This window comes from Leopardus geoffroyi, chromosome B1, assembly GCF_018350155.1.
Source record: "Leopardus geoffroyi isolate Oge1 chromosome B1, O.geoffroyi_Oge1_pat1.0, whole genome shotgun sequence".
Taxonomy (NCBI): domain Eukaryota; kingdom Metazoa; phylum Chordata; class Mammalia; order Carnivora; family Felidae; genus Leopardus; species Leopardus geoffroyi.
This window is the reverse complement of record NC_059327.1, coordinates 200,500,767-200,527,470: the sequence shown is the minus strand read 5'-3', so window position 1 is coordinate 200,527,470 and position 26,704 is coordinate 200,500,767. Positions and strand designations below refer to the sequence as shown.

General features: G+C 56.2%; 2 protein-coding genes across 7 annotated transcripts in view; one reads left to right on the top strand and one right to left on the bottom strand.

Moving 5' to 3' along the window:
* The window catches only part of CRMP1 (collapsin response mediator protein 1), a 78,248-nt gene extending 68,822 nt beyond the window's left edge, over positions 1 to 9,426 (top strand). For both annotated transcript variants that reach the window (XM_045474601.1, XM_045474603.1), the window contains exons 12-14: positions 3,366 to 3,545; positions 5,580 to 5,745; positions 8,370 to 9,426. In XM_045474601.1, the coding sequence (XP_045330557.1) occupies positions 3,366 to 3,545; positions 5,580 to 5,745; positions 8,370 to 8,461 (438 nt within the window). In that variant the 3' untranslated portion in view covers positions 8,462 to 9,426. The remainder of the gene's footprint in view (positions 1 to 3,365; positions 3,546 to 5,579; positions 5,746 to 8,369) is intronic.
* Positions 9,427 to 13,106: 3,680 nt separating this feature from the next.
* Positions 13,107 to 26,704, bottom strand: part of EVC (EvC ciliary complex subunit 1) — a 76,269-nt gene continuing 62,671 nt past the window's right edge. For 4 of the 5 annotated variants that reach the window (XM_045474596.1, XM_045474598.1, XM_045474599.1 and 1 more), the window contains 6 exons: positions 25,029 to 25,173; positions 22,877 to 22,988; positions 17,829 to 17,955; positions 16,209 to 16,302; positions 15,435 to 15,546; positions 13,107 to 14,771 (listed from right to left, as the gene is read on the bottom strand). In XM_045474596.1, the coding sequence (XP_045330552.1) occupies positions 14,687 to 14,771; positions 15,435 to 15,546; positions 16,209 to 16,302; positions 17,829 to 17,955; positions 22,877 to 22,988; positions 25,029 to 25,173 (675 nt within the window). In that variant the 3' untranslated portion in view covers positions 13,107 to 14,686. The remainder of the gene's footprint in view (positions 14,772 to 15,434; positions 15,547 to 16,208; positions 16,303 to 17,828; positions 17,956 to 22,876; positions 22,989 to 25,028; positions 25,174 to 26,704) is intronic. The other variant, XM_045474597.1, reaches the window with a different exon arrangement.

Here is a 26,704-nt window from a genome sequence, read left to right as displayed (position 1 = left end):
AAATGTTACCACGGAGAGCAGCCTGTCTGCCCGGGTCCTGGGAGGCAGCCGCAAACCGAGGGTGAGGCTCAGTGTTAGCAGCTGTGTGTGGATCTGTCTCCCTGAAACCCTGAGCGTGCTCCTAAAACCCATCAGAAATGATAAGAGAATCCTTTGGCTGATTACAAACCAATATAAAGAATCGCTAGCTTTTCTATGAAGTAATTCAAAAGCACTTTAAAAAATGGAATGGAGAGGGGGGCGCCTGAGTGGCTCAGTCGGCAAACTCTTGGTTTCGGCTCAGGTCCTCATCTCCCAGTTCGTGAGTTCGAGCCCCGCATCAGGCTCTGCAATCACGGTGCAGAGCCTGCTGCTTGGGATTCTCCCTCTCTCCTTCTCTCTCTGCCCCTTCCCTGCTTGCTCTGTATCTCTCTCTCAAATAAATAAACATAAATAAAGGAATAAAGGAATGAAAATCAAAATCCTGTTTCTAATAACAATAAAAACTAAAGACTTACATAAATACAAGCTATTTTAGGCTAAAACGAATCATTAGACGGAGCATACCAACTCTTGCGAATTTAATCTCTGCATTCGAAGTAATCCCATCAGAACATTCAAGGGAATAGTTTTTGAGCTAGAAAAGCAGAGGTCTTAGGTGCTAAATGTGAGAGTAGGTAAACAGTTGTGGGAAGCTGAGGGACAAGGCCCGCTCATCCCTGTTATTAACACGGGTCGTACCGTTGCAGGCGTGGGGGGCGGTTTGCTGTTGGCCCGACAGAGGAGACAGCCAGGCGGCAGACTAGCCGCACAGAAGGATTTGGTGTCCGATGCAGGAGGCAATTCAGATTAGCCGGACAGCGGTGCTCATTGGCCTGTGGGTCTCAACAGCCGGCCCGTAAGGCCAGACTTCTCTGTGCTCCTTATCTCAAAACACACTCAGGAGGGATCGGAGGTTGAAGCGAAAGTTATCAAGGGTCTATAATAAAGCATGTCGTTTTAAAAATGATGGTTTGGGGGCGCCTGGGTGGCTCAAACGTCGAACTTCAGCTCAGGTCTTGATCTCGTGGTTTGCAAGTTCGAGCCCCACGTCGGGCTCTGTGCTGACAACTCAGAGCCTGGAGCCTGCTTCGGATTCTGTCTCCCTCTCTGCCCCTCCCTCACACTCACTCACTGTCTCTCCTGTCTCTCTCTCTCTCTCTCTCTCAAAGACAAACCTTAAAAAAAAATTTTTTTTTAAGCAGTAGTTTTGAAAAATAAATAAATAAAAGCAAAGTAAGTAAAAATGATAGTTTGGAAGGGGAGAAGATCTTTCTAAGCAAGACACAAAACTTAGAACGTGTAAAGGGGAAGATTGGCCTGTTTGAGCATCGACTGTATACAAATTAAACAAATACCCCCTCTGTCTGGCATGAAAATAAAAATTATTATTACCTTATATGAGATCAGGAGGCAGAGGACAGACAGCAGAATGATACTCAGGACAAACAATGGATAAACTCCTTAACATCAAAAGTGTCCCCGAGGGCCGCCTGGGTGGCTCAGTCGGTTAACCACCCGACTCTTCATTTCAGCTCAGGTCACGATCTCACGGTTCGTGAATCAGAGCCCATCCATGCTGACAGCGTAGAGCCTGCGTGGGATTCTCTCTCCCTCTCTCTCTGCTCCTCCCCTGCTTGCTCTCTCTCTCTCTCTCTCTCTCTCAGAATAAATAAACTAACTTTAAAAAAAGCGTCCTTAGAAACCAGTAAGAAAAATACCAAGAGCCTAATGAATAGAATGCTGTGCAAAAACACAATTATGCAAGAAGAAATACACAGACAACTTCTAGCTCTTTAATAACAGACCCAGCCCCACAGTTAACCAAATGCAAACCTCAAGAGTAAGATGCTGTTTCTGACCCGTGCAGTGACAGAGACCCTGGCGGCTGAGGGGACGCAGGTGGGGTCAGACCGCTGGAGGCAGGCGAGCTCACAGAGTTTTGTTGGAAGTGGAGACTGGTGCTGCCTTTTGGGAGGACGGATCTATCAAAGTGAAAATCCATTGACTCCTTGGCCCTAAACTCCACCTCTGGAAAGGTTCACACATGTCGGTGTGGACCCCACAGAAGGGTGGTTCAGTAGGGGTTTTAGCAAAACGCAGGGAAACAACCCAGTGTTCCATCCCTGGGAATCAGATAAATAAACGATAATACACCCCTGCGAGGGGACACGGTGCAGCAGTTTAAAGAGTGTTGAACACATTTTTAAAGCACGTACCTTTGCTGATAGGCAACCGTCCCTGAGCTCCAGAGAAAAATTCAGGTGAAAGCCAGCTGCACAGAGAGTGCTCTTGCCGTGTCGAGACAGAAAACATCTGTGACACAGAAGAATCTCTTTAGGGCAGATGTCTCGGTCGGAGGTAGAAGAGAGACCTACTTTTTAAAATCAAATATCGTTTGCACCTTTTGAGTTTTCTCTCACCCTATATAATGACCTACTTTTTAAATAATAAAAAGCAGTCGGCTAGAGGTGGTTACATTCCCTTTTGGAGTTATGAAAACGGTGTGTATTTTTGAGAACACGTTTTGTCTTTCAAATTAAAGGAAGGGAGAAAGGAATTAAAAATAAAAGTGACCGTGGAGCACCCGGGGAGCTCCGTCGGATAAACATCCAACTTCGGCTCAGGTCATGATCTCAACAGTTCGTGGGTTCGAGCCACACGTCGGGCTCTGTGCCGAAAGCTCGGAGCCTGGAGCCTGCTTCGGATTCTGTGTCTTCCTCTCTCTCTGCCCCTCCCCAACTTGGGCGGGCTCCCTCTCTCTCTCTCTCTCTCTCAAAATAAATAAAAATTTAAAAAAATTTTAAAGGAGATATTTAAAAAAAATTTTTTTAACGTTTATTTATTTTTGAGACAGAGAGAGACAGAGCGTGAACGGGGAGGGTCAGAGAGGGGGAGACACAGAACCTGAAACAGGCTCCAGGCTCTGAGCTGTCAGCACAGAGCCCGACGCGGGGCTCGAACTCACGGACCGCGAAATCATGACCTGAGCCGAAGCCGGCCGCTTAACCGACTGAGCCACCCAGGCGCCCCAAGGAGACATTTTTTAAAAAGACACAAAAATGTCTTGTTTGTAGTCTGAGCAGCCACAGTGCCTGACATCAGGGGCCCCGTTCACGTTCGTGATGCCCCAGATATCAGTTGGGTTGTACAAAGCCACCCGCGATCTAAACGCCCATGGCGAGGGCTGGTTATGCCGGCGCAAGCCCGCGGAGTGGAATGCCACACAGCCCCAAAGAGGAGGTTTTCAGAGGGCAAGGGCTGCGAGGTGCCCCTGTGGGGACGTGAGGGATGTCCCCGCCCGGGTGGAGAGCCGGAAGGGCCCGGTCACGTCTCTTGCCGTGCAGGCCGTGGAGTACAACATCTTCGAGGGCATGGAGTGCCACGGCTCCCCGCTGGTGGTCATCAGCCAGGGCAAGATCGTCTTCGAGGACGGCAACATCAACGTCAACAAGGGCATGGGCCGCTTCATCCCGCGGAAGCCTTTCCCCGAGTATCTCTACCAGCGTGTCAGGATCAGGAGCAAGGTCAGTGGGTCTGGGGTCCGGTGCACGCCGCGTTCACGAGTCACAGCCGCGGGGGCCTCCCTTTCCTCTCGTGTCAGGTGGGCTCTCCCGCCACCCCCGCCTGTGTCTCGGGGCCGGAGGGGAGGTCTCGGGGTTTTGCAGACTGTGAAGGGGCGTGCGCCCGTGGGGTGGGGAGGAGGGGGCGGGAATAACACGGACCGTGCCGCTTTGGGGTACGCATCCCACGTCCTCTCGGGGCCCTCGCCACCGGCTCTTTGAGGTGTCGAGACCTCCCGGTGCTCGAGCATCGGACAGGCCAGCGTCACACAGCTGGGAAAGCCGAAACCCTTAGGCATTGCCCTTCTGGTAAAAGTCGACACCCCCCCCCCCCGCCCCCAGCATACTCGGGGGACGGCAGAACTGTGTCTGGACGCTCTTCAGGTCTTCCCTGTGTTCTCCTTGCTTCCCCGCCCTTCCGTTCTGTGTCCCCCTGTCCCTCTCTCCTTGAAGAGTCGTGGCAGGGATGCGGGAGGCCCTGTCGGAGGTGTGGAGCGGCCCCATCCCTTCTCTGGTCCAGCTCGGAGGAGGGAGCCGCTCACACTTTGGCTAAACTGCCACTGTGGCCCATCGTCTTCCCTAATCAGGTCCCTCCTGTCACCGTGACCACCTGCTTGGTGGCTGATGTTTGCTGGAAAGGCCAGCTTGTGTGTATGTGTGTATATATGTGCACATGTGTGTGCGTAGATATACTTGCATGAATGTGTGTGTGCACGCACGTGTGTGCATAGATGTACGTGTATGCATGCGTGTGTGTGTGTGTGTGTGTGCCCACCTGTGGGTGGTCCCACTCTTCTTGTGCTTCACAAACGGCACCGCCACTGCCCCCAGTGTTAATGGAAAAGCCCAGAAACCTCCTGGCCCCCCCAGACCCCCAGACCTGCATTACGATGCTCGAGGTCTTTCCATGTCGTGTAGGGTGTGGCACCCCGGGTCCGAGATTCCAAATGACACAGATGTTGCGTGTCCAGTGGGGAAAGAATGGGCGTGGGGAGGAAGCCAGTGAGATCTGAGAAACGGCCGTGGAAAGCCGCGGTGGCCAAGTGACCACAGCAGGCTGTTAGACATGAGGACACTTGTGTAAACTCCCGGCTGGACACCCACGGAGGGGCGCAGATACACCTTGGCCAGATGCATTCCCTCTAAACTGGTTTGGACCGATGCCTGTGCTTAGTGGCCACGTCTGTAAGAGCAGGTGCCTGGGATCTATGCCAGGCCATCATCCGCGGTGGCCAGAAGTCCGGGCCCTCTCACATGCTGGGGCAGAGGACAGGAGCCACAGCAGGTGAGGGACAGAACCTGTCCCAGAACATGTCTCTGGCTGAGCTGACCTGGGGGGGCGGTCACTGAAGGGCTTGGGGGGGGGCAGGGAGGCAGGCCTGGAGCCAGCTGGAACTGGGGGAGGTCCCCGAGGCGCAGGAAGCAGGTACAGTGAAGAGGAGAACAGAACGGTGGCCAGACCCGGTAGTCAGGGACATAGGGCTCCCCCGGGGGCAGCACTGAGCCCGCGGGGATGGAGACCGTGGCCCATGCTTGGCCCCCCAGAGGGTCGGTGAACGTGTTCACTTCCCAGCCTCCCTGAGCCGGCTGCCCTCAGAGGTGGCCCCATCACCCCACCTTTCTCTCCTCCTCCTCCTTTCTGGAATCCCGTCCCCGATAAACTAGCTGCCCCCAATCCTTGTCTTGGGCCCAGGACCACAGATGATTCACTGGCCCTTGAGGGGGACAGTGGGGTGTGTCAGGGAAAGTGTTTTCCTCTTGAAAATGGGCTTGGGGTCCTGCATGAAGCTGTGTGTGTGCATGTGTGTATGTGAAGTAAGTGGGTGCATGCTTATGGAGTGTGTGTGCGCACGTGTACGTGTGTGTGTGTGTGTGTGTGTGTGTGTGTTTCCCCGAGGCGACCTCTGGTCACTGTCTAGCTGCAGGGCTCCGGCCTGCCCGAATGGGAAGTGGCAGATGAATCCTGCCCACCAACCCCCCTCGCCTCCCTCTGTTTAGGTTTCTGGGTTGCAAGGTGTTCCCAGGGGCATGTATGACGGTCCTGTGTATGAGGTGCCAGCCACGCCCAAATATGCAACCCCTGCCCCGTCTGCCAAGTCCTCGCCCTCCAAACACCAGCCCCCGCCCATCAGAAACCTCCACCAGTCCAACTTCAGTTTATCAGGTAAGAGGCTCCCCGCTTCCCAGGGGCCCACACTCCTGCTGAAACAGCCCCGTCGGGGGCTAGATGAGGCAGCAAGGAGCGGGCGAGGGAACCCTTCCCCTTCCCTCCCGGGGTGCCAGAGCGGGCTGGGGGAGGTCAGAAAGCAGAGGGGGTCTGCCCCCAAATTGGCCCTGAGCTCAGAGCTCATCCTGAAGCACAAGCTTACCCTGGAAGCTGAACGCATCCCTCAGACCCAGTAGACGCTACAATGTCATCAGCTCGCCACGTGAGGGCAGACACACACACGCTGGGAACATCAAACTGGAACCTTGTCCCCCAGAGTATCTGAGGCGTTAGCGTGTGTTACCCACGGGGCGGCGTCCCAGGAGTATGGTGAGGAGTTGGGCACAGCTGGGCAGCCCCCAGTCCGGTCCAGGGGTCGGCAGACTTCTTCTTAAAGGACCAGACAGTAAACATTCAAGGTTTTGTGAGCCGAGGGGCAACGTTTAGGATAGTCTATTAAGCAGCCATTTCAAATGCAACCATTGAACAGTGTAAAAAAATAAATAACTAAAACAACCGTACAAAACTATTCTTCGCTCCTGAACAATACAAAAGCAGGTGGTGGCCGTTTGTCCATGGTCTGTAGTTTGCAGACTGTGGTCTAACAGGAGGGAAGGACAGTTAAACAGAAAAGCTGATATGCTCAGCAAGCGAGTCGAAGGGGCCGAGAGAAAGACGAACATCGGCTTCAACCGTGGGGGTGACAACCTGCCATCCATCCAGGGAGTGTCTGTCTCAGCGATTACGCCATGGGGGACAGAAGTGGGGCGGGGTCCCTAGTCCAGCTCATGTCACTTTCTGTGAGCCTTCATGCGGGAGCTTCTCACACGCTGAGTGCGGTTCCGGTCTTTAAAGACAACTAGTATTGTTTCCACAAATGAACCGGAGACACAGCTCGAATAGCTTCTCTGATGCTCAGTCAACAGAATTAGGGAGTGGACGCAATGCCAGGACAAGCCACTGGGTGGGGCTACGTGGAGTCTGCAAACTGGACCTCTCTTCGAAAGTCGTGCAATTCACAGTTGCCGCCGAATACAGAGGGAAAATCCCTCCCTTTCAGAACTAGCAAAACAACGAAACGAAAAGTCTGCTGGAAGGGCCCCACGGCCACCAGTGCCCCGGGTCGACAGAGTCCTCTCCGAGACCCGCAGAACTGCCCCGGCCAGCCTCGTGGCAGGTCGACGTGTGATTTCATTTGCTATCAACACCATAGGTGCTCTCGGACATCAGGAATGACTTCGCAGATGCCTTTTAAATAATCTGCGTGATGCTACTTTGTAGAGATGTGGCATGATTTCCTGCACGAGTGTCCTTGTGTCCCACAGGTGTTTTTGAAGCAGCTGACAGGTAGCCAGCAGGGTGGAGATGATTATGAGGGAAACTGGTGTTGAGCACTCCATCCAATTTCTGATTCTGGGACAAAAGGAAGTGAGGCCAAGGGAGGTTGGGTCTGATTCCAAATTACCTGGGTTCCAGACATGACTTGTACTGGAACCTGTCTCCTGACTGGACCCCAGGGCCCTCTCATGCCATCCCTCCTTTCAGCATTGTCTGTCCATCACTAGTAATTCACTGAATACTTATTTATTGAGCATCAGGCACTGGGCTTGGTGCTGGAACGTTAAATCTTTAGCTGCAAGGGGATGCATAAAATTGGAATAAACGGTCGGCTTTGCAGATTTAAAACAAAAACTGATGCCCCTTCTCCATGGAGGTCTGCCCATTGCAAATCAGGTGGATAAATCCAGCTCTAAGTAGTTCACACACATAAATGCACATGCATCCAGGGGCGCCTGGGTGGCTCAGTTGGTTAAGCGTCCGACTCCGGCTCAGGTCACGATCTCACAGCTCGTGGGTTCAAGCCCCGCGTCGGGCTCTGTGCTCACAGCTCGGAGCCTGGAGCCTGCTTTGGATTCCGTGTCTCCCTCTCTCTCTGCCCCCCCCCCCACTCATGCTCTCTCTCTCTCTCTCTCTCAAAAATGAATAACTGTTAAAAAAATTTCTTTTGAAAATGCACATGCATCCCCCATGCATGTCGTACCTAAAATGCGTTTGATGTATCGGGCACTGCTGTGTGCTGCTCTGACTCCTGTAGAAGCTGGAGCTTTGGGGACCAACCAGTTGGGGCTGGAATCCTGGCTTACCCGTCCTCCAACTTTGCTCCCCAAGCTGCATGACCTAAGCCTCAAATTCCTCATCTAGAAAGTTGGGGTAACCACCCCCCCCACTTCGCAGTATCATTGTATACCCTAAGTGCAAGCACATATGTTAAAGCACCAAGTGTGTGCCTGCACACAGTAGGCACTCAGTAAGTGCTTGCCCACCTGTCTCAAGAGCACGAAGCCCGGCAAGAAATAGCTCAAGGTGGTCAGAGGGTGCAAGAGGGTGACCCCAGGGCCGGAGGCGGCACAGAGGAGAGGGCAGTGAACCCCGTGGAGGTTGGGAGTCTTCCCAGAGGTGGGCCTGGATTGAGTCCCAGAGGGTCGAGCAGATGGAGGGATGTCATGACGAGGGCTCAGCATCCCAGCTCTCAGGAGCGGCCCGGGGAACCGGTCTGGAGCGGTTGGCTCTGTCTCTTTCAGGTGCCCAGATAGATGACAACAACCCCAGGCGCACCGGCCACCGCATCGTGGCGCCCCCTGGTGGCCGCTCCAACATCACCAGCCTCGGTTGAAGGCGGACGAGTGGATGAGCCAGTGAAGCGTTCCAGGAATACTGTCAATCCCTTTCCCCGCCAGGGGTTGGGAAACCCGCGGTTTTATTTGGTACTGATGGGGGGAAAATTGAATGACGTTCTTTCCTCTTTTGTTTAGGAAGAAGTGGTATTAGTGTGGTGTGTTTGCTCGGAAACTCCTTGCCCCGCAGTTGTGTGTTCATGCTGACTCCACCTCAGATCATGGGTCTCCATTGCCCTCCTTAGTGAACCCAGGTTCTAGCATCGTCTTGTACCGTCCCTTCCGCTTCTGACTCCACGGGCTCCATGATTCTCTGGGTGGTTCCTTTGCACCCTCGTAGCTGTTCTAGGATAGTTGATGCATGTTACTAAATTATGTATGCAAGTCTGTGAGTGCGTCTGACGGAACATCACCGAGGACCGATGTAGACACAATGCCCAGACCTCAGGCCCCCAGGGGCCCTTCCAAACTCTTCACACGGAGATGCTTACTCGTTGTCCCCACCCCAAGTCCGCACTAGAAAGAAGCCTGCCCCACCCCTCCCCCATCCCATCCCCATTGAGACCTGTGAATTCTCAGAGGGGCAGGGGAACCTTCCAGTGCTTTCAGAGAAACATCATCCACGTCCTGTGTCAGAAACTCCGGTCTCCGTGGCACTTGTGACTCACCATGACGTCTTTCTGGTCTGTGTGTGTCCTTCCAGCCAGCTCCGACTTCAGGCCTAGCCAGGTTCACACTCAGAAAGGGGTCTCCCCACCCCCATCAGGGCTGATGACGGTGGGGCGACGGCTGCTCCCAGTTGCCCCGGTCCTGGTCCCTTCGAGGTGGTTGACGGGGCAGTCAGATTTTTAAAGTTTTGTACAAAGTTTTCCTTTGTAATCACCCCCATTTTTACTTAACTGACTTATTGTGGCTCTTATTTCTGAATTCAAAGCTTGTGAAAAAATAAAGAAAATAAACAGCCCGTTGGCCCCACTGGTGTGTTTTCATTGAGGGGTGACTGTTCAGTTGGGTGCCAATGCCCCAGTGGTCCCTCCTCGTGATGACTGGAGTGTGGGTTGCTTCCCAGGACTCGCTCCTGTAGACACCGAGGGAGCAGAGGAGGGAAGAGAGGGAGCCAGTCACGAGGTGTGGAGGGTCGGGCTCAGATCCTGAGGCCGTGGTGGGTGGCTTCTGTGACACGGGCTGAGAGCACACGTCCCTTGTCTCCAAGCCTCCTTGGTGCCCTCTCTTCATGTAGGTTGTGGGTCTGCCTCAGACTGGGAGTTCCAACCTCGTAAACATCACGTTTCTTCACTCCGGGTCCCATGAGCGGATGCACATTCTTGAGAAGGAAACACTCAGGCAAATTGCTTGTTCCAATTTGCCTTTAGTCGTAGTGACAGTGGTGGTGACGATTGATGACAGTGACGGTGGTGGTGACGATGCAGGCAGTATCTGTGTGGTGTTATGCCCAGAATTCATGATCCCCAAAGACCACCAGGGAGCCGAGTCCGATGCAAAAGCAAAAGAGCCTTTATTCGAGCTAGCTCGAGCTCAATCCCCTACCTGCACGGACGCAGCGGTGAGATGCCGGGGAGAGAGAGCGAGTTTCAAAAGCACAAAGGTTTTATAGAGATCATGGCCTTAGCCGATTGGCTGGAGAAGGGTCGTGGCCTCAGCCGATTGGCTGGGGAAGGGTCGTGGCCTCAGCCGATTGGCTGGGGAAGGGTCGTGGCCTCAGCCGATTGGCTGGGGAAGGCTAGAACAATGGCTGCCGAGGTGTGGTCCCACATCAGCAATTATCAGCGTCACCTGGAACTTGTTAAAAATGCAAATGTTGGGCCTGGTGGTCACAGACCCACTGAGTCAGAAACTCGGGGGGGTGGGGCTCAGCAACCTGTGTTTGAACAAGTCTTCCAGGAGATTCTGATGCACCTGAAGTTTAAGAACCACTGGGTCTGAGGATCTCTAACATGTTTGGCCTCAGTGTATACAGAATGTTTCTCACTGGTCACCTATTAACCATTGGCTGTCAGCCTTGCTGTGCTATATAAATACCTAGCACCAAACACCATCCCCAGAGACTCTGATTAATTGGTTTGGGGAGGGGTAAAATGCTCCCAGGTCTTTCTAAGCCTGGACAGGGTTGAGGGCTCCTGCCTCTGGCCCCTACCTGAGAGAAGCCCTCCCTCTTCTACTCACGCTTTCCACGCCTCTCACACTCCCCTTCCTCCCACCTTAGACTTCGGAAGAATGCATCAATCGGTAGCCTGCTTTCTTAGAAAACATAAGTTACTCGGGGCGCCTGGGTGGTGCAGTCGGTTAAGCGTCCGACTTCAGCCAGGTCACGATCTCGCGGTCCGTGAGTTCGAGCCCCGCGTCGGGCTCTGGGCTGATGGCTCAGAGCCTGGAGCCTGTTTCCGATTCTGTGTCTCTCTCTCTCTCTGCCCCTCCCCCGTTCATGCTCTGTCTCTCTCTGTCCCCCAAAAAAAATAAATAAACGTTGAAAAAAAAAAAAAAGAAAAGAAAACATAAGTTACTCAAGGGGAGGAGGCGTGGTCTGAGGTTTGAGCCAGAACCTCTTTCTGCGGCCACGTCGGGGACATAGTCACTAGTCGGCCGGCCTAGGTCTGCTTTTTCATGTGGCACTGGCCACATGTTGGGTACTCTGTGAGGTAGGCTCTATTACTATCCCCCTTTCACAGATGAGTCCCAGAGCGTTCAGTGACATGTCCAAGGTCACATGGGGAGGAAGAGGCAGAGCCAGGATTCGAATCCAGGACCCACGCGGTTTGGCTCAAAGTACAAAGCTCCTTGCTCCTAACCTCTAACCCTTACTACCGTTCAAGGCAGGATGCCTTTGATGGTCCTGCATCTACTTACTGGTTTTAGCGTATTCTCCCTCTGCCCCCAAGGTCTGTTGGACCTTGGTTAAGGTCCCACATGGTGTTGGCTCGCAGCCTGCCGTGGACTTTCTTGAAACAAGGCTACATAACGGAAGGTCAAGAATGGAGGGTAAGGCCTTTTGACGTTTGGCCTCAGCTCATTCAGACTATTAAAGGGCAGCAAAGAAACTTCCAGATAAGTAAAGCTACTCGTCCCACTCTCCGGAGAGCACTTCGTCTCTGGCATCCATCACCCCCCGCCCCAGCCCACCCAGAAACGCAAGCAGAAGTCTTCTCTCATACCCATTTGCCCCTGCCCGTTAAGCCCCAACCATTTTCCGACATCCCCAGCACTGCCTAATGCGTTCTGGCCCCCGAGTTTGCTTGGCCGCTTTGGTTGGTGCGCGCGGACCGGAGAAGGCTGCTCCCCCAGCCCGAGTGTCAGATCTCCGCACCCCCCCGGGGGCTGGTCTCTGGACCAAAGTGCATGTGGTCGTGACTCTCTGTGGCACAAAGCGTGAGCCCTGATGATGCGCATTTGCAGGGGCAGATCTGCATCTGACCGCTTTGCCTGTATCTCAATTGGTTCCAAATGTGGATGGGAAAGAAAGGGATGCTATTTATTACCCTCTCCATCCCAGCAGCAAAATACACAGTGCTAAGGGCCCCAGAGGAGCGTCCAGTCTCGTCACAGGGGTGCAGGGAAGGCTCTTGAAGACATAAGTCCTGCTGTTGGGACGTGGATGATGATTACAGACTCGGGAGGCAAAGGGGGATGGGAGGTGGGTAGAACTGTTCCGGGCGGCAGCAGCAAAGTCCTGTGCAAAAGCCCAGTGGCAGGCAGGGGCGGGCACGTATGAGTCCACGAGGGGAGACAGGCTGCGTGGTTGAGACCGGACCTCGCAGGGTTCCATGGTCCTTGTTAAAGATTTCCTTTTTCTCCTTAGAGCAAAGAATACCGCGGAAGCTCGTGAGTCAGATGTGCGTTTTTGGAACGTGTGGACCAGGAGGCTGGGGCAGGGCAGTTAGGAGTCATCTGTGGCAGCGTCTAGGTCAGCAGCCAAGGTAAGGACAGGACAGACACCAGGCTGGCCAGAGACGTGCTCGGAGCATCTACGGCCTTTCTCCTCGCAGATGAGCTCAGACCAGAGGGTAGGTGTGTGCAAAAGAAGGAATCTATGGTCTTCTCGTTAGATCGTCACTCATCGTCCCCACCAGCGCCACCTCCTATCTCTGTAACAACCCACAGCCCATAATGCACATGGGGACGGGAACCCAGTGGAGGAGGGGGATCGTGGTGCATCCTCGGTCTTCCCTGCACGGAGCGTGTGCTGTGTGTTTGCACAGCCCGGCCCCTGGGCGTCCCCAGAGCCGGAGCTGGCAGAGTCGGTCTGCGATGGGATGAAAACAGAGAGTCCACAGCCTTTCCAGAATCACAGGCCCCTAACGGCGCCAAGCACAGTAGTGGGGCAGCAGGGCCGAGGAAGAGCCCAGAAGCACTGGCATGTGACACAGTCCCTTGGGCCGAGGAGGCTACGCTCGTGAAGCAGAATAACTTTCACGCAAGGTCTGCGGAAGCTGAGATGGCCTTCGATCTCTCAGAGGTCCCGGTGCTGCTGGGGGAGGAGGGGTCTGGACCAAAATCAAGTTACCAAAGCAGACACTCCCAACTCCAGAATGCTTCTGTGCAGAGGGCCCACATGACAAAAGTGGTTTCTATGCAAACCGGGTTCTCAAAACGCGGCAAGAAGGAAACCACCGCCTGTTACGGGACTCGGCCGAATAATGAAATGCTTTATTTGGCCACAAGAGGGAGCTGGCGGTTAACTCTGGAAATCCCGCCAGCTGACCAGTCGCTCCGATGGGGAACATCCTTAACCAACCAGGGAACTGCCGTGGGAGACTTCTTCTGTCTCAGAGCTACTCCTTCCTGACAGAATCTAATTTAGATTTTAAGAAATAAAAATTCAGCCCACAAACGGTTCAGAAATCTCCCGAAGCCCACTACGTTCTGGGCTCACCAGGTACTGGCACACTTTGACTCAGGGGACATCTGGCCACGTCTGAACACGTCTGGTTGTCACAACTGGGGAGGGCTCCTGGCATCTGGTCGGTGGAGGCCAGGGATGTCCCTAAACATCCCGCAAGGCACAGGACAGCCCCCACCCCCAAACAGAGGATTAGCTCACCCAAAATGTCCACAGTGCCAGGTTTGAGAATCCCTGATTTCAATGAGAAGAGTAATTTTCATTCCCAGTGGGAAAGACCTCTCCTGGCAGTGGTTTAAGTGTGGCCAGTCTGGAAGCTCCTGGATACTGTCCCTGCCCACTGGGAGCAGCAGTGCCCCTGGGGAACACATCTCCTGAGGGAGAATTGCCATCTGGCAGAACGGCTTGTCCCCTCCCAGGGGAAGTCTGAGGGCTGAGTGGGGCCACCCACAGAAGACACCGCTGTAGGTGTCATTAGGTACCAGTAAGGCCTCAGGTCCCCAGGGTGGGTGACGTAGGCCTGCAGGTCAGGGATTCCGTGGTCTGTGTCAGGGCCCTGGGGCCCTGAGACAACCTCCAAGGTGACCAGGCACTAGCTGCTGGTTGAGCCAAACATGGGGATCAGTCCAGATGAGAACCCTGCGGCCAGATGCATGGGACACGGTGCGTGGGACACGTCTCATGGGACATGAGAACAAGGATGACAGAATTGGAGAAAAAGACGTGCCTGGGTGGCTCAGCTGGGTACGTGTCTGACTTCAGCTCAGGTCATGATCTCATGGTTCGTGGGTTCCAGCCCCGTGTCGGGCTCTCTGCTGACAGCCCGGAGCCTGGAGCCTGCTTCGGATTCTGTGTCTCCCTCTCTGTCTGCCTCTCCCCTGCTCACGCTCTGTCTCTGTCTCTCTCAAAAGTGAATAAACATTAAAAATAGTTTTTATAAAGAGATGGAGAAAAGGCTTCAGGCCAGGAAACGCCAGCCCCGCCCGGAGACCCCCGCATTCCCAGCAGAACTCCGTGGAGAGTCTGGGGAGCAGGGGGGCCCCGAGGCTGGAGGCAGCCTCACGCTGGGCAGGCAGGGTGGGGGTGGGGGGTGGGGTTCAGCGATCCAGGGCCGAAGAGGTCCCTGAGGAAGGGAGCCACGTCTCCAAGCCAAAGAGAAAGAGAAAACTGCAGGCAGGGTTCCGACACGGGGTTTTCATTCCACAGGCGGCAGGGTCTGCTATGCTCACTCAGGCCTTCTAGGCACTTCTCCGCCTGTCCGTCTGTCCATCCGGCCCCCCGGTGGCCCTCCCCGTCCCAGCCGGCTGGGGCGGGCAGGTGGCATTATTCCAGCTGGATCTTCCACAACGGCCCCGACCCAAACCGTAACCTACGGATGGCTTCTTTCCTTTAGCGGCTTCTTGGGGCTCTCGCCGTCGTCAGCTTCATTCTCCTGCTGGTTCAGCCTTTTGCTGCTTAAAACAAGGAAGCGACGCAGTGGTCACAACGTGAGTCCAGATCTGTCCAGAGGCAAGAACTCATCCGATCTGACCAGACGAAAAGGCAGTGACAGGCCTTCAAAACAGCCCCACCCCCTTTAACTGGGGTTGTCCAGAGACAAACAGAAAAGGCAGTGACAGGCCATCAAAACAGCCCCACCCCCTTTAACTGGGGTTGTCCAGAGACAAACAGAAAAGGCAGTGACAGGCCATCAAAACAGCCCCACCCCCTTTAACTGGGGTTGTCCAGAGACAAACACGGCCTCTGGTTTCCCTCTGTTGGGTGGGGGTGGTCACCTGAGGGCCACGGGGTAAAGGCAACCCCCCACTCAGATGACTGGGCGTCCCGGGACGCACTGACCCTCCTACAGACCCCAAAGTGTCTGCAGCCAGTGGGGGCCTGGCAAGAAGGGGACCGTTCAGGCCGGGTGCTGGCGGGACGCGGAGCTAGGCCATGGCCGACCCGGCCAAACTGGACACGAACAGTAGCAGTGACAGGCATATCAACAGCTCCCGCCATCGTCCATCATTTCTGGGACCCTGTGACTAACACCTCCAAGAAAGGCGTCTGTTTTCCTGCCCAGACTGTAAGCGGTCAATACGCATCCACTGGCAATAAGCCGGCCCCCCCCACCGTACCTGAGTGATCCCGAGGGGTGGCCCCCTGCTGCAGGGTCATCGTCGGTGGGGCCCCCCGGGTTCCCTTTCTCCCGGGGTGGGGGCTTCTTCCTTCTCGTCCTTACAGGCTTCTCTGCAGAAGACACATAAACCCAGACATTGGGTGATGTCAAGCACGTGACAGCTTCCCTCGGCCTCACCCCGACCCAGCCGGGCATCTGCTGAGGACGTCCGCGGCCAAGGAGACACTCTGTGCTTTCTGCGATTACACCCATTTAACTTGTAGGGAAACTGAGGCCCGGGGAGGTGACATGCTTTCCCAAGCTCACAGAGCCGTTACGTGACGGAGCTGGGATTCGAACACAGGGCTGCCAGGCTCCCGCTGCGTTTCTGCCACGCCCAGCTGACCCGAGCTTTGAAGGACCCTGACAGAGCAGCGTTGTTTTAAGAGACCCCTGTGTTCTCACACACCCCCCTGTCTCTATCCCGTCAGCCGGCTACACCACCTGTGAGGTCACAGTAGTTGCCGCCGGCAGGGGGCCAAGGGCTAATCACCCCCGTCTGTAAGTCGGGGACACAGAGGCCCGGGTGGTGAGCTGCAGACCTCAGAATCCAAAGTACTGAACGCTGGAGAGCAAGGTGGCCCTGGGGCTAAATGAGTCCGCTCGTTGATGGGCAAGGACACAAAAGCCCGGAGAGGGTAAGCACGGTGCCCGAGGCCACACAGATGGCTAGTGGCAGACACGGGACTGGAGCCCATACTCCCGCTGCTGTGCACCGCCTTCCACAACTTACCTGATGAGCCGCGCTTGCTTGAAAACGGTCTGCTTTCGGCGAGGGGCACCCGGGCCAATGCCGCCAGCTCTGAGACAAAGCTCTGCTCGGCCTCCTGGATGCAAGGACGGAGGGTCATCTGGGTCCCCCTCTGCCCCATCCCGCCTCTGCACCATAGTGAGGCTGACGCCCTCTCCAGAGTGGCTGATGGCCCCGCATCCCCGGTGGCAGACGGGTCTCCAAGAAGAACCCAGAGACGGCAGGAGCAGGGCGGACGCGTGTGTGAGCACAGGAACCAGCACTTTCCGGCTCCTGCCAGGGAACTGTCCGTCCTCACTCACGCCAGCCAGGGAGCCCCATTTTACAGAGAAGCGTGCAGAGGTGAGGGCTCAGAGAGGGACACGGCACCCGCTTCCGCCCAACTTCAGAGTCTGAGCTCTTAGCTGCCAACGCTGTGGCTTAACCACCGACCTGGATTCCGTGACTTAATTAGCTGCGTGACACTAGACGGTGACTTCAGCTCTCAGAGCTGCAGTGTCCCCACCTGTACCTGGAGTACGACAGTGACCTTGTCCTCAGTTATGGGACGACGAGGTCAGATGGCGTGTGTAACGCTCTTGGTTCCGTGTCAGGACAGATACTCAGGGAACGAGCATTAACCACCTTGGCTCTCACCTGTCGCTGCCACACCGGTGGGGACTACTCTGACCGGGCCAACACTCTGTTAAGTGCTTCCATTCTGGAATATCTGATTTTTTTTTTAAGGCACCCACTTTGCTTTAAAAAAAAAATTTTTTTTTAATGTTTCTTTATTTTTGAGAGAGACAGAGACAGAATGTGAGTGGGTTAGGGGCAGAGAGGAGGGAGACAACAGAATCTGAAGCAGGCTCCAGGCTCTGAGCTGTCAGTACACAGCCCGATGCGGGGCTTGAACTCATGAACCATGAGATCATGACCTGAGCCGAAGCTGGACGCTCAACCGACTGAGCCACCCAGACGCCCCTATTTTAATTTTTTTTAATGTTTATTTGTTTTTGATAGAGACAGAGCGTGAGCAGGGGAGGAGCAGAGAGAGAGGGAGACACAGAATCCGAAGCAGCTCCAGGCTCCGAGCTGTCAGCACAGAGCCCGATGTGGGGCTCAAACCCACGAACCGTGAGATCGTGACCTGAGCCAAAGTCGGACGCTCAACCGACTGAGCCACCCAGGCGCCCTGCCACTTGGTTCTCATAACCGCACTTTATGAGACTCCCCCGTGATGAGCTACCCACTTCATTTCACAAGGACCGAGCCGCCCGTGTGTCCCAGGGAAAGTTCAGGCCTTGGTCACCAGCCGCACTGCCTTCGTGACCCTGAGAGGCCCATGTGATGGCGAGCCATGTGCAGGGAAGAGCTCACTTCTCCTCCGGCTCAACGGCGGGGACATGATCGGAGCACAGGGCCTGGCCGCCCGAAGCTGCTCGGGAATCAGCACAGCGCTGCCCGCCCCCAAGGCTCACGGCCAAGCCGTCAGCCAGCGAGACTCAGCCAGGGCCAAGGTCTTTTTGCCGCGACCTGTGGTCACGAGAGTGGCCTTCTGCTGCTCCTGTTCATCCCTAAACCCCGGCCCGCTCCGTGAAGGCGCTTTTCCGACACTCGTACCTGTAGCTGGGTCTCAAGCTGGCCTTCCAGATGATCCATAGCCCTTGCCTTCTGCTTCCAAGCATCCAGGCGGATCCGCTGGTGCACGGTGAACTGGGCCAGAAACTTTTTCTGCTGTGCCGCCATCCTGGCAGAAGGAACGAAGGCCATCAGCGCCGCCCCAGCCGGCGGCGGGTTAATCAGAGACCCAGCACAGACGTGCCCCCGGAGGCTGCTGAGTCGTGGGAACTGGGGAGCGGAAGCCGTCCTTGGGCCCGGGGAGCCCAGAGAGAGGAATGGCCTTGGCCGGCAGGATTTACGATAGCTGCACGGCCTGTGACAGCGGCCATAGCTGGAGTCCCTCCACCTGGGGGGGGGGGGGGGGGGGGCTGACTCATCATAAACGTGAGTCATGCTCGCGACTTTGCAGAATCCCGCGTGCGCGTTTTTCGTTCAGTCCCGCTCGGTCCTCAGTGATATGAGCAGGACAAAGGGTAGAACACTCAGGGCAGGAGGCACTCAGAGGGGGCGGGGGCATCCCTGGGGTCCCGCAGCTGCCCAGTGACTGAACGGCATGAAAATCATCTCAACCGAGGGGTGGGGGCGCATTCCCCCGAAAGGGCCGGAGACCCACCAGCTACCCATCCTTACGGAAAATGTGCAACGGGATGCTCATCTCCTAGCCTGCAGCATCCGAGCCACGTGCAGGGAAGAGCTCACTTCTCCTCTGGCTCAATGGCGGGGAGACGATTGGGGCCCCCCTGAAGACGGGGGCCCGTTACTCTGGGTGGCACAGCTCCGAGCGGGGGCGGCAGCAGGGTCCCTGACCGGGAGACGGCCCCCGCTTGCTTTCACCTTGCCCCCACCCTACCCTGAACCCCCCCCCCTTCCTTGGCTGACCTTCCTCAGACCCTCAGCAAACAGGAACATCCCATCCCATCCACCTTGTTTTCCTAACGGCCCTTTGCCTCTTTCTTTCCAATCTCCTGTGAGTTCCTACATCCGCAGAAGCCACGTTTAGTGTCAACAGGGAGCTGTTCACGGAGTTTCCCTGCAGGCACAGAATTGCACCTTGCTTTTGCTTCATGCTCCTCTGTCTGCCAGTCATAGCTTTCCCCTCTTCTTTGTAGTTGCCTGGCAAACTCCTATTCATCCTCCAAAACCCCATCACTCATCCATCCATCCGTGTACAACTTCATTTATACATAAGAACATCTCTGGCCTGCCAGGTGCTGTCCTGTGTTTTGAAGATACAGGTGCGAACAAAAGACTCACAGTCCCTGACTTCACGAAGCTCCACTTTGAACTCGGGTAGAGGATAGATGCGGAACAAATAATTGATACAGATGAGGTCAGTGCTCTACAGTACAGCCTCCCCCACACCCTCGAGGAGGCTGCATTGGTTTCCTGGAGCTGCTCTAACAAAGGACCACAAGCTGAGTCAGGGGAGGGGCTGCTTAAGACAACAGAAATCTATTCTCTCACGGCTCTGGAGGCCAGAAGGCTTCGATCAAGGGGTCAGCGGGGTTTCTTTCCCTCCAAAGGTTCTAGAGGAGAGCCCACTCCCTGCCTGTCCCAGCTCCGGGCGGCTCCCGGTGATCCCTGGCGTACGTCCGCACCGTTCCCGTTCCTGCTTCTGTCGTCACGTGGGCTTCTCTGCGTGTGACCAAATCTCCCTCCACTTGGATTTGGGGCCCGCTGGAATAATCCAGCACGATCTCGTCTCAAGACCTTTCACTTAATGATATCTGCAGAGATCTTTCCTCTACATAGGTCACGCGCACGGGCTCCAGGGATTAGGACACGCACACACAGGTCACACGCACGGGCTCCAGGGATGAGGACATGCACAAATCTCCTAGGGGCCCCCATTCAGCGGCCAGGCGGCTTCTTGCTGTGAGCAGCCTGTCCTGTACCCGTGCTGCCAACAGTCCTGGTCACTCTCGGCTGCCACCCTGACTGCCTGCCCGCTCCCCACCGTGGACTTGGCTAATGGGCCTGCCAGGCAGTGAGAACTCTATCTGGGGGTGGGGTTGGAGTGGGGCTTCCCCCTGCACGGCCCGGAGATCCACGAAAGGGTCCAGGGGGGACTGAGACACAGCCACCTGTGTTTACGCGATGCCCTGGCTACACGGAGACACAGGACAAGATGGGAGGCCAGAGGCCACAGCAATAAGCCGGGAGGGGCGGTACAAGGACCTGGGACTAGAGAGCGGCCGAGAGGCAGACAATCCTGCCTGCGGAGGGACAGCCATGTGGTGCTCTGGCCCGAGCATGACCCCCTTCGGCACTGCTGATCCTCTGGCACCTTCTGGAAGGAGAGGATGCCCTACTGTAGGATGTGAGTCACCTGGACGGGTCATAAACCCCTTCCTTTTGGACTCCTATTTGGTTATGGAAGTGGGTGTTTAAAAAAACATCCCTCCTGGGGCGCCTGGGTGGCGTAGTCGGTTAAGCGTCTGACTTCAGCCAGGTCACGATCTCGCGGTCTGTGAGTTCGAGCCCCGCGTCAGGCTCTGGGCTGATGGCTCAGAGCCTGGAGCCTGTTTCCGATTCTGTGTCTCCCTCTCTCTCTGCCCCTCCCCCGTTCATGCTCTGTCTCTCTCTGTCCCAAAAATAAATAAAAAACGTTGAAAAAAAAAAAACAAAAAACAAAACATCCCTCCTGAAAGAGTCCCGACTGCACAACTGGTTCAAGCCACACTGCACACCGTGCAGAAGGCACAACAGTGACAATTGTGCTGGTGGTGAAGGACATCAGGCATGGGGCACTGGCCGCGGGCCGGCCCTGCTGTGGGCGCCGCACTCTCTGTGGGTCCTGACGGTAACGCCCTGTGAACCAGGAGCTACCGTCACCCCACTTCACAGATGGGGAGCCTGAGGCTCGGGGCGTGAAGGGACCTAGCCCGCGTGTGGCCAGTCCACCGCCGTGTCACCTGGCACCCCTCAGCCGGGCTCTCCCACGATCCCACTGCTCCCCGGGGATGCAGTGTGGAGTTCGCCCTTGGACCGAGAATTGCTTTCATGCGCTTAGTCTCGTAACGTTCTTTTAAATCAACGATCCGTTCTCGCTTACACGGCTCTGTCCCCAGGAGCCCTGGCGGACTTTCACCAGAAACTGCGAGCGGACGGGCACGGAGGAAAGGGCACCAACAGCCACGTAGGAGCCTCCGAGTCACAGCGAGAGTCGGTCACGCACCCGCACCCCACGGGGCTTTGCTTCCATCTCCCGTCAACCTGGCGGGGAGGTCGGACTGGGGGCGGCTGAGGCCCCTCCTCTTGGGTCACTGGGGTCCAGGTGAAGCCCTTGGGCTCCATCCATCAGAATCCCTGGAGAGGAGGAGTGGGGTAACGGCTCAGATTCCTGGGTCCCCCCGCACAGCCCCCGAGCCTGAGTGTCCAGGTGTGGGGCCTGGCATCTGCACGTTCGGGAGGAGAACCAAGTGAGATGATGCCCCCCCCACGTCTGAGAGCTGCCGGGCCCGAGTCAGGTGGATATCCGACCGTCAGGGCCAGGTGGCACCTAGGCGCGGGATGGCGGGACGTTTCCTGACCACTGCCAACAGCCGTCGGAGGATTTACGGACAGCGTGTGCGGGACTCAGTCCGACCCAGGGGACCCTGTGGTTCTTGTTTCCAGCCGTCCGATGAGGGGCTGGAATCTACTCGGAGCCCACGCCTCCATCCTGCAGGGCCGTGGCTGTCTGCTGCTTCCAGCCGCCGGGACGCCTCTGCCTAGACAAGGGACCGCCACCTGTCGTCCTTCAGCGCCCCTCCCCTCCCCCGTGAGAGCACCCGCACAGATTTATTGCTGTTCCCCTGTCCGTCTCTCCCTCCAGGCTGTGAGCTCTGGGGTGACAGGCACTGTCCCCAGTGGCTAGCTCGGGGCCCAGCCAAGAGTCGGTGCTTACAGGGGCGTGCCGGGCGGCTGTCCACACTTGGGTGGACGGTTTCCACACAGGCCAGTGGCTTCTTCCGCCAAACACCTGTGTCTGTGTCTGTGTCTGTGTCTCGGTGCCTTCTCTGGCCACGGGGGTGTGTCTGGCCAGCTCAGGGGCCGGAAGTGCTGGTGACATAAGCGGACCCTCAACCCGTGCGGAACAGGGCTTGGCAGACAAACCCCCTATCTTTTGCACCCCTTGTTGACAGAATTGGAAGTCGAATTTTATACCATCTCCCAGAAGGTCCAGAGCGGGATTGGGCCTCAGTTGCCGTGGACAGGCTGCACGGCCACAGGGTTGGTTTGCTTCTTCTCCATTGCAGTAGGCCACATAGTGGCCCCCACAGGTGGCCTTGCCCTAATCCCTGGACCCGTGAAGACGTTACAGTACGTGGTAGCCGGGTCTCTGCAGGCTGGGTTAGGGTTATCGACTTTAGGATCTGGAGATTCTCCTGGACTATCCAGTGGGTCTCAATCACCACAACGCTGACAAGCAGAGAAGTTTCTCCAAATGGAGTCAGAGAGATGAGGCAGAAGAGGAAGGCAGAGGACTTCAAGCATCGAGACGCAGGGACCACGAGTGAGGACCAAAGAGAGGCCTCTAGAGGCCGGGTGGCCCCCAGCCGACAGCCACAAAGCAAGGGGACCTCAGTTCTACAGAGACCCGTGTTGTGCCGGCGACCTGGGCAAACCTGGGAAGCTTCTCCCCAGAGCCTCGTCAAGAGCCCACCGGGCCGACACCCCGAGCTGGGCCGTGGGAGACCTCAGCACCCGCCGCGGGGACCTCAGGTCCGCAGAAGCGTGGGCCCTGTAGCTGGCTGTTGTTATGCCAGCAGCGGGAACCAGCCGGGGGCCTCACCTCCCTGCTCCCTCACGGTGCTTTCTGGGGTCACTTCCAGGGTGAACAGCCTGCTCCCAGCCCCCGTGCACGGGGGGATCCCACCCCACCCGGACTCGCTCGTTCCCGTGTGCCAGGCCCCGTCCTGGGGGCCGCGTGTCGAGCAGGGAGCCCAACCGAGGCACGGGGCCTCCACTCTGGCAGCCACGTGCACGTACCATCGGACGCCGAGTGCACGGAGCAGACGCGTGGAAGGAGAGGAGGGCGCACAGGACAGAGGGGGCGAGCTCACCTCTGGTGGACGGCCGTGCAGGCTTCGCCAGATCCATTCACCGCCTTGCTCCCCGGCGAAGGGTCTCCGAATCCCTGCTTTGTCCGCAGCTTGTAATTCTCCGTTCTCTCACCTAGACCATTTAGCACACAAGGTCAAAGGGCATGCTCGGGGCTGGCCTCTGAGCCAGGTCTGGGGTGGGGCCGGGCACAGAGATCGGCAGGAGACACGCTCTCAAATCGTGTGCCACTTACGCAGCACCTGCCCTGCCCCTGGGAAAGGCTCCGCGTGCGTGAGAAAGCGAGGCTTCCGTCAAGGACCCTGCGACCCCGGAGGAAGGTGACCCCTGCTCTCCCTGCAACTGCCCAGACCCCACTTTCTTGAGAGTGCCAGGAGCAAGGGTGGAGAAGAAGAAAGGTCCCACTGCAGAGAGGCCATCACGGGTAAAAATTCAGAGCAGAAAGAACAAAGCGTTCGACAGGCGGTGCTGTGGGTGTGCAGCCGGCAGCTCCCATGTGGGTGCTTTCCCGGCAGCCGGGAAGTCCGGTTGGGCCGGAGCTTTCTAGAACACACAGGTTTAACCTGGATGGTCTCTAACCTGGGTGATCTCTGGGGATGTGGCATTCTAGGACTCTTCAAAAAAAAAACAAAAAGAGCACTGAACGAAGCAGAAGGAGCTTATGTGGTCAGCTAAGTTGTATCATTTCAATGTATTTCCTGGGAAATCCTTGCATGAGAGCCGGGGTGTCAGGAAAACAGGAAATCTGAGCTGAGAGGATGCGTGGAGGGTGAGCCCAACCCTAGCCTCACAGATGGGGAAACCGAGGCCTAGAGAGGGAAGGGAAGGCCCTGGTTCCCGAACGCCCTGCGGTGACCATCTGTCTGTCTCCTGCCGACCGAGACCATTTGGAGTCATTGGGCAGATTTCCAGGCAGGTGTCCAGATTTTACTTTGAGTCTGGGATTCAAAGTCCCCAGGACAGGGGAAGAAAAGGCACCTGCTGTGCTTACTGAGGGGACTGATATTCCCAGAAGACTGCGCCCAGGACCTGCTGCCCATCGTTGGTCGAGGAATCGGTTCCAGCTCTGGGCAAATAGGCAAAACCCATCTGAGAACGTGGGGTTCTATGCTGTTCTGAAGTCCTGGACGCAGGGAGGGACGTTACAAGCAGAGGCCTCGAGGAAACTGGCTTTTGTCTATTATTATCCACGTATTGTTGCTGGCTTTGTGGATGTTGTCCATTCTGTCACCCGGGTGGCTTCTTGTGAGGGCACACGGGGGAAACTCTCTGGGTCTTAGGAACATCAGGGCCACTGATCTGTTCTCACTCGCTGTCACTGCACAGCTGTAACTGATGAAGTTCCCATCCCTTTGGCCACTAGGAAGCCCAGAGTCAAAACCGTGTCGCCATTAGGTAGGGATCTGATGGCCTATGTCCCAGATCATGACCTCACCTGAACCCCATCTCCCTGTCCTATACTTGTCCTGATTCATCTACTTTTTAAAAAAAAATTTTTTTTAACGTTTTTTATTTATTTTTGAGAGAGAGACAGAGCACAAGCAGGGGAGGGGCAGAGAGAGAGGGAGACACAGGATCCGAAGCAGACCCCGGTCCCTGAACTGTCGGCACAGAGCCCTACACGGGGCTCGAACTCACAAACTGCTAGATCATGACCTGAGCCGAAGTCAGACGCTCAACCGACTGATCCACCCAGGCGCACCCCCCCCCCCGCTTTTTTTTTCAATTTTTTTTTAATGTCTATTTATTTATTTTTGACAGAGAGACAGAGACAGAGCACGAGCAGGGGAGGAGCAGAGAGAGAGGGAGACACAGAATCCAAAGCAGGCTCCAAGTCTGAGCTGTCAGCACAGAGCCCAACGCGGGGCTCGAACCCATGAACCGTGAGATCATGACCCGAGTCAAAGCTGGACGCTTAACCAACTGAGCCTCCCAGGCGCCCTCTGATTCATCTACTTTTTAAAAATCCTCTTATACCATATGGTCCTCTAGGTGGCTTTTTAAAAGTCTATTTTAGGGGGAGGGAGCAGGCAATCAATCAATCAACCAAACCGCCCCAGTAACGTTCGGAAGGTCTGACGTGCCATTGCATCCCAAAGCAGGAGCACGTCTGGCCTGCTGTGTGTGGGGCTTCCCTGAGGAGGGGGCCGTTACCCTGCAGGGTCTTCAGGAGTTGCAGCCTTCTCTCCTCGTGGTCCTGCATGACCCTCCCGATGTGCTGGTAATATGCCCGCACGAGCCGGCCGACGCCGGCACTGGTCACGTAGACGCTCTCCACGGCTGCCTCCGTCAGCACTCTCTGCGGCAGGAGGGGGAAGACACAGCAAAGTCACACGCGGTCCCCCACCCGCGTCCTGGTTCTTAGCTTCCACCACACCCAACCTTGACTGGTGGGGCAGCGGGCAGAGCATGGGTGGGTGGCTTACGCCTGTCTCGGTGATCTTATGTCCTTGGTCAGGGGTGCTCTGGGGACGGCCGTGTGACCGGTTCTGGCCAGCGAGACCCAGTGTTAGGGAAAATCTGTCGGGGGGGGGGGCACCTGGGTGGCTCAGTCGGCTGAGCGTCAGACTTCGGTTCAGGTCATGATCTCACAGTTCATGAGTTCCAGCCCCGGTCGGGGTCTGTGCTGACAGCTCGGAGCCTGGAGCCTGCTTCGGATCCTGTGTGTGTCTCCCTCTCTCTCAGCCCCTCCTCCACTCACACTCTATCTCTCTGTCTCCAAAATAAAATAAAAACATTAAAAAAAAAATCTGTTGGGAGACCTTCCCTTTACAAACATTAAGGCAAAGCTTAGGATATGGGTGAAAGATTTTGCTGTCTTCTTTTTTCTGCCTGGAATGCAGATCTGACGTCTGGAAAGGCAGTGGCCATTTTGAGACTACGAGGGAGCGAACTAACGTCAAGAATGGTGGATCAGGAAGAAAGAGCCCGGTCCTTGCTCGCAGCCTCTGTGCCAGCCTGGAACCACCTACGTGCACATTTCTTGTTAAGTGGGCTGAACAACATCTATTTATTTGCCATTTGAGTATGTCTTTTTGTTACCTGCAGAAACAGGCAATCTTAAGCGATACACCTTCAGACCCAAAGCCGAGGCTGAGCTGCCCCACCATCAGGCACGTGCTGGCCGTGCCCTGGCAAAGTCACCGCCCTTCACTTCCTAAGATGATGGGCAAAAGGTCAGAGAAGTCAGAGGCCAGAGGCCCCCGTCTCAACAAACATCTATCAGATGGTTCCAGGCTTTGGGCAAGAAAAAATACCCACTTATTGCTGAGCAGTTACTGCTGTGCGGTTGGTTACGTTACGTTCCTGGAGCTGCGCTATGTCATGGCGCCGTGGGAGACGTGCAGGGGTGCGTGGAGGCGGGGGAGGCGGAGCGGGTGGCGGAGGCGGAGCGGGTGGCGGAGCCGGTCTGAACCGCCTGGAGCTCCCACGACCCCGCTCATCGCTCACAGAGCCGGTGCCCTCTTCCCCTCCCCTCTGCTGACCTTAGTACCCTCACGGAGGGGTTCCGACTCCATGCCTCCAAGGCCCCCGGACCTGGCCTCGAACTTTCTGCAGGAACTGCCTCCGATGGCTGCGCCCTTCCTTCGCTTTCATTTAGCTACGGAGCCGGAGCCCGGAGACAGGAAGCCCTTCTTCTCCACCTCCCTCCCAAGTCAGCGGAGCCACGGGCACCATCAGGCCTCTGTCCTCCTGTCTTCCTGCCACAGGGGGGCGCTGTTCACTCCCCTCTGTGTCCGGCCGATGCAAGTCCCACGGAGAGCGCTTGCCTGCCTGGACCTGCCATGGGGCTTGGCACCAAGAAGCCCCGCGACTGGGACATTCTTCCA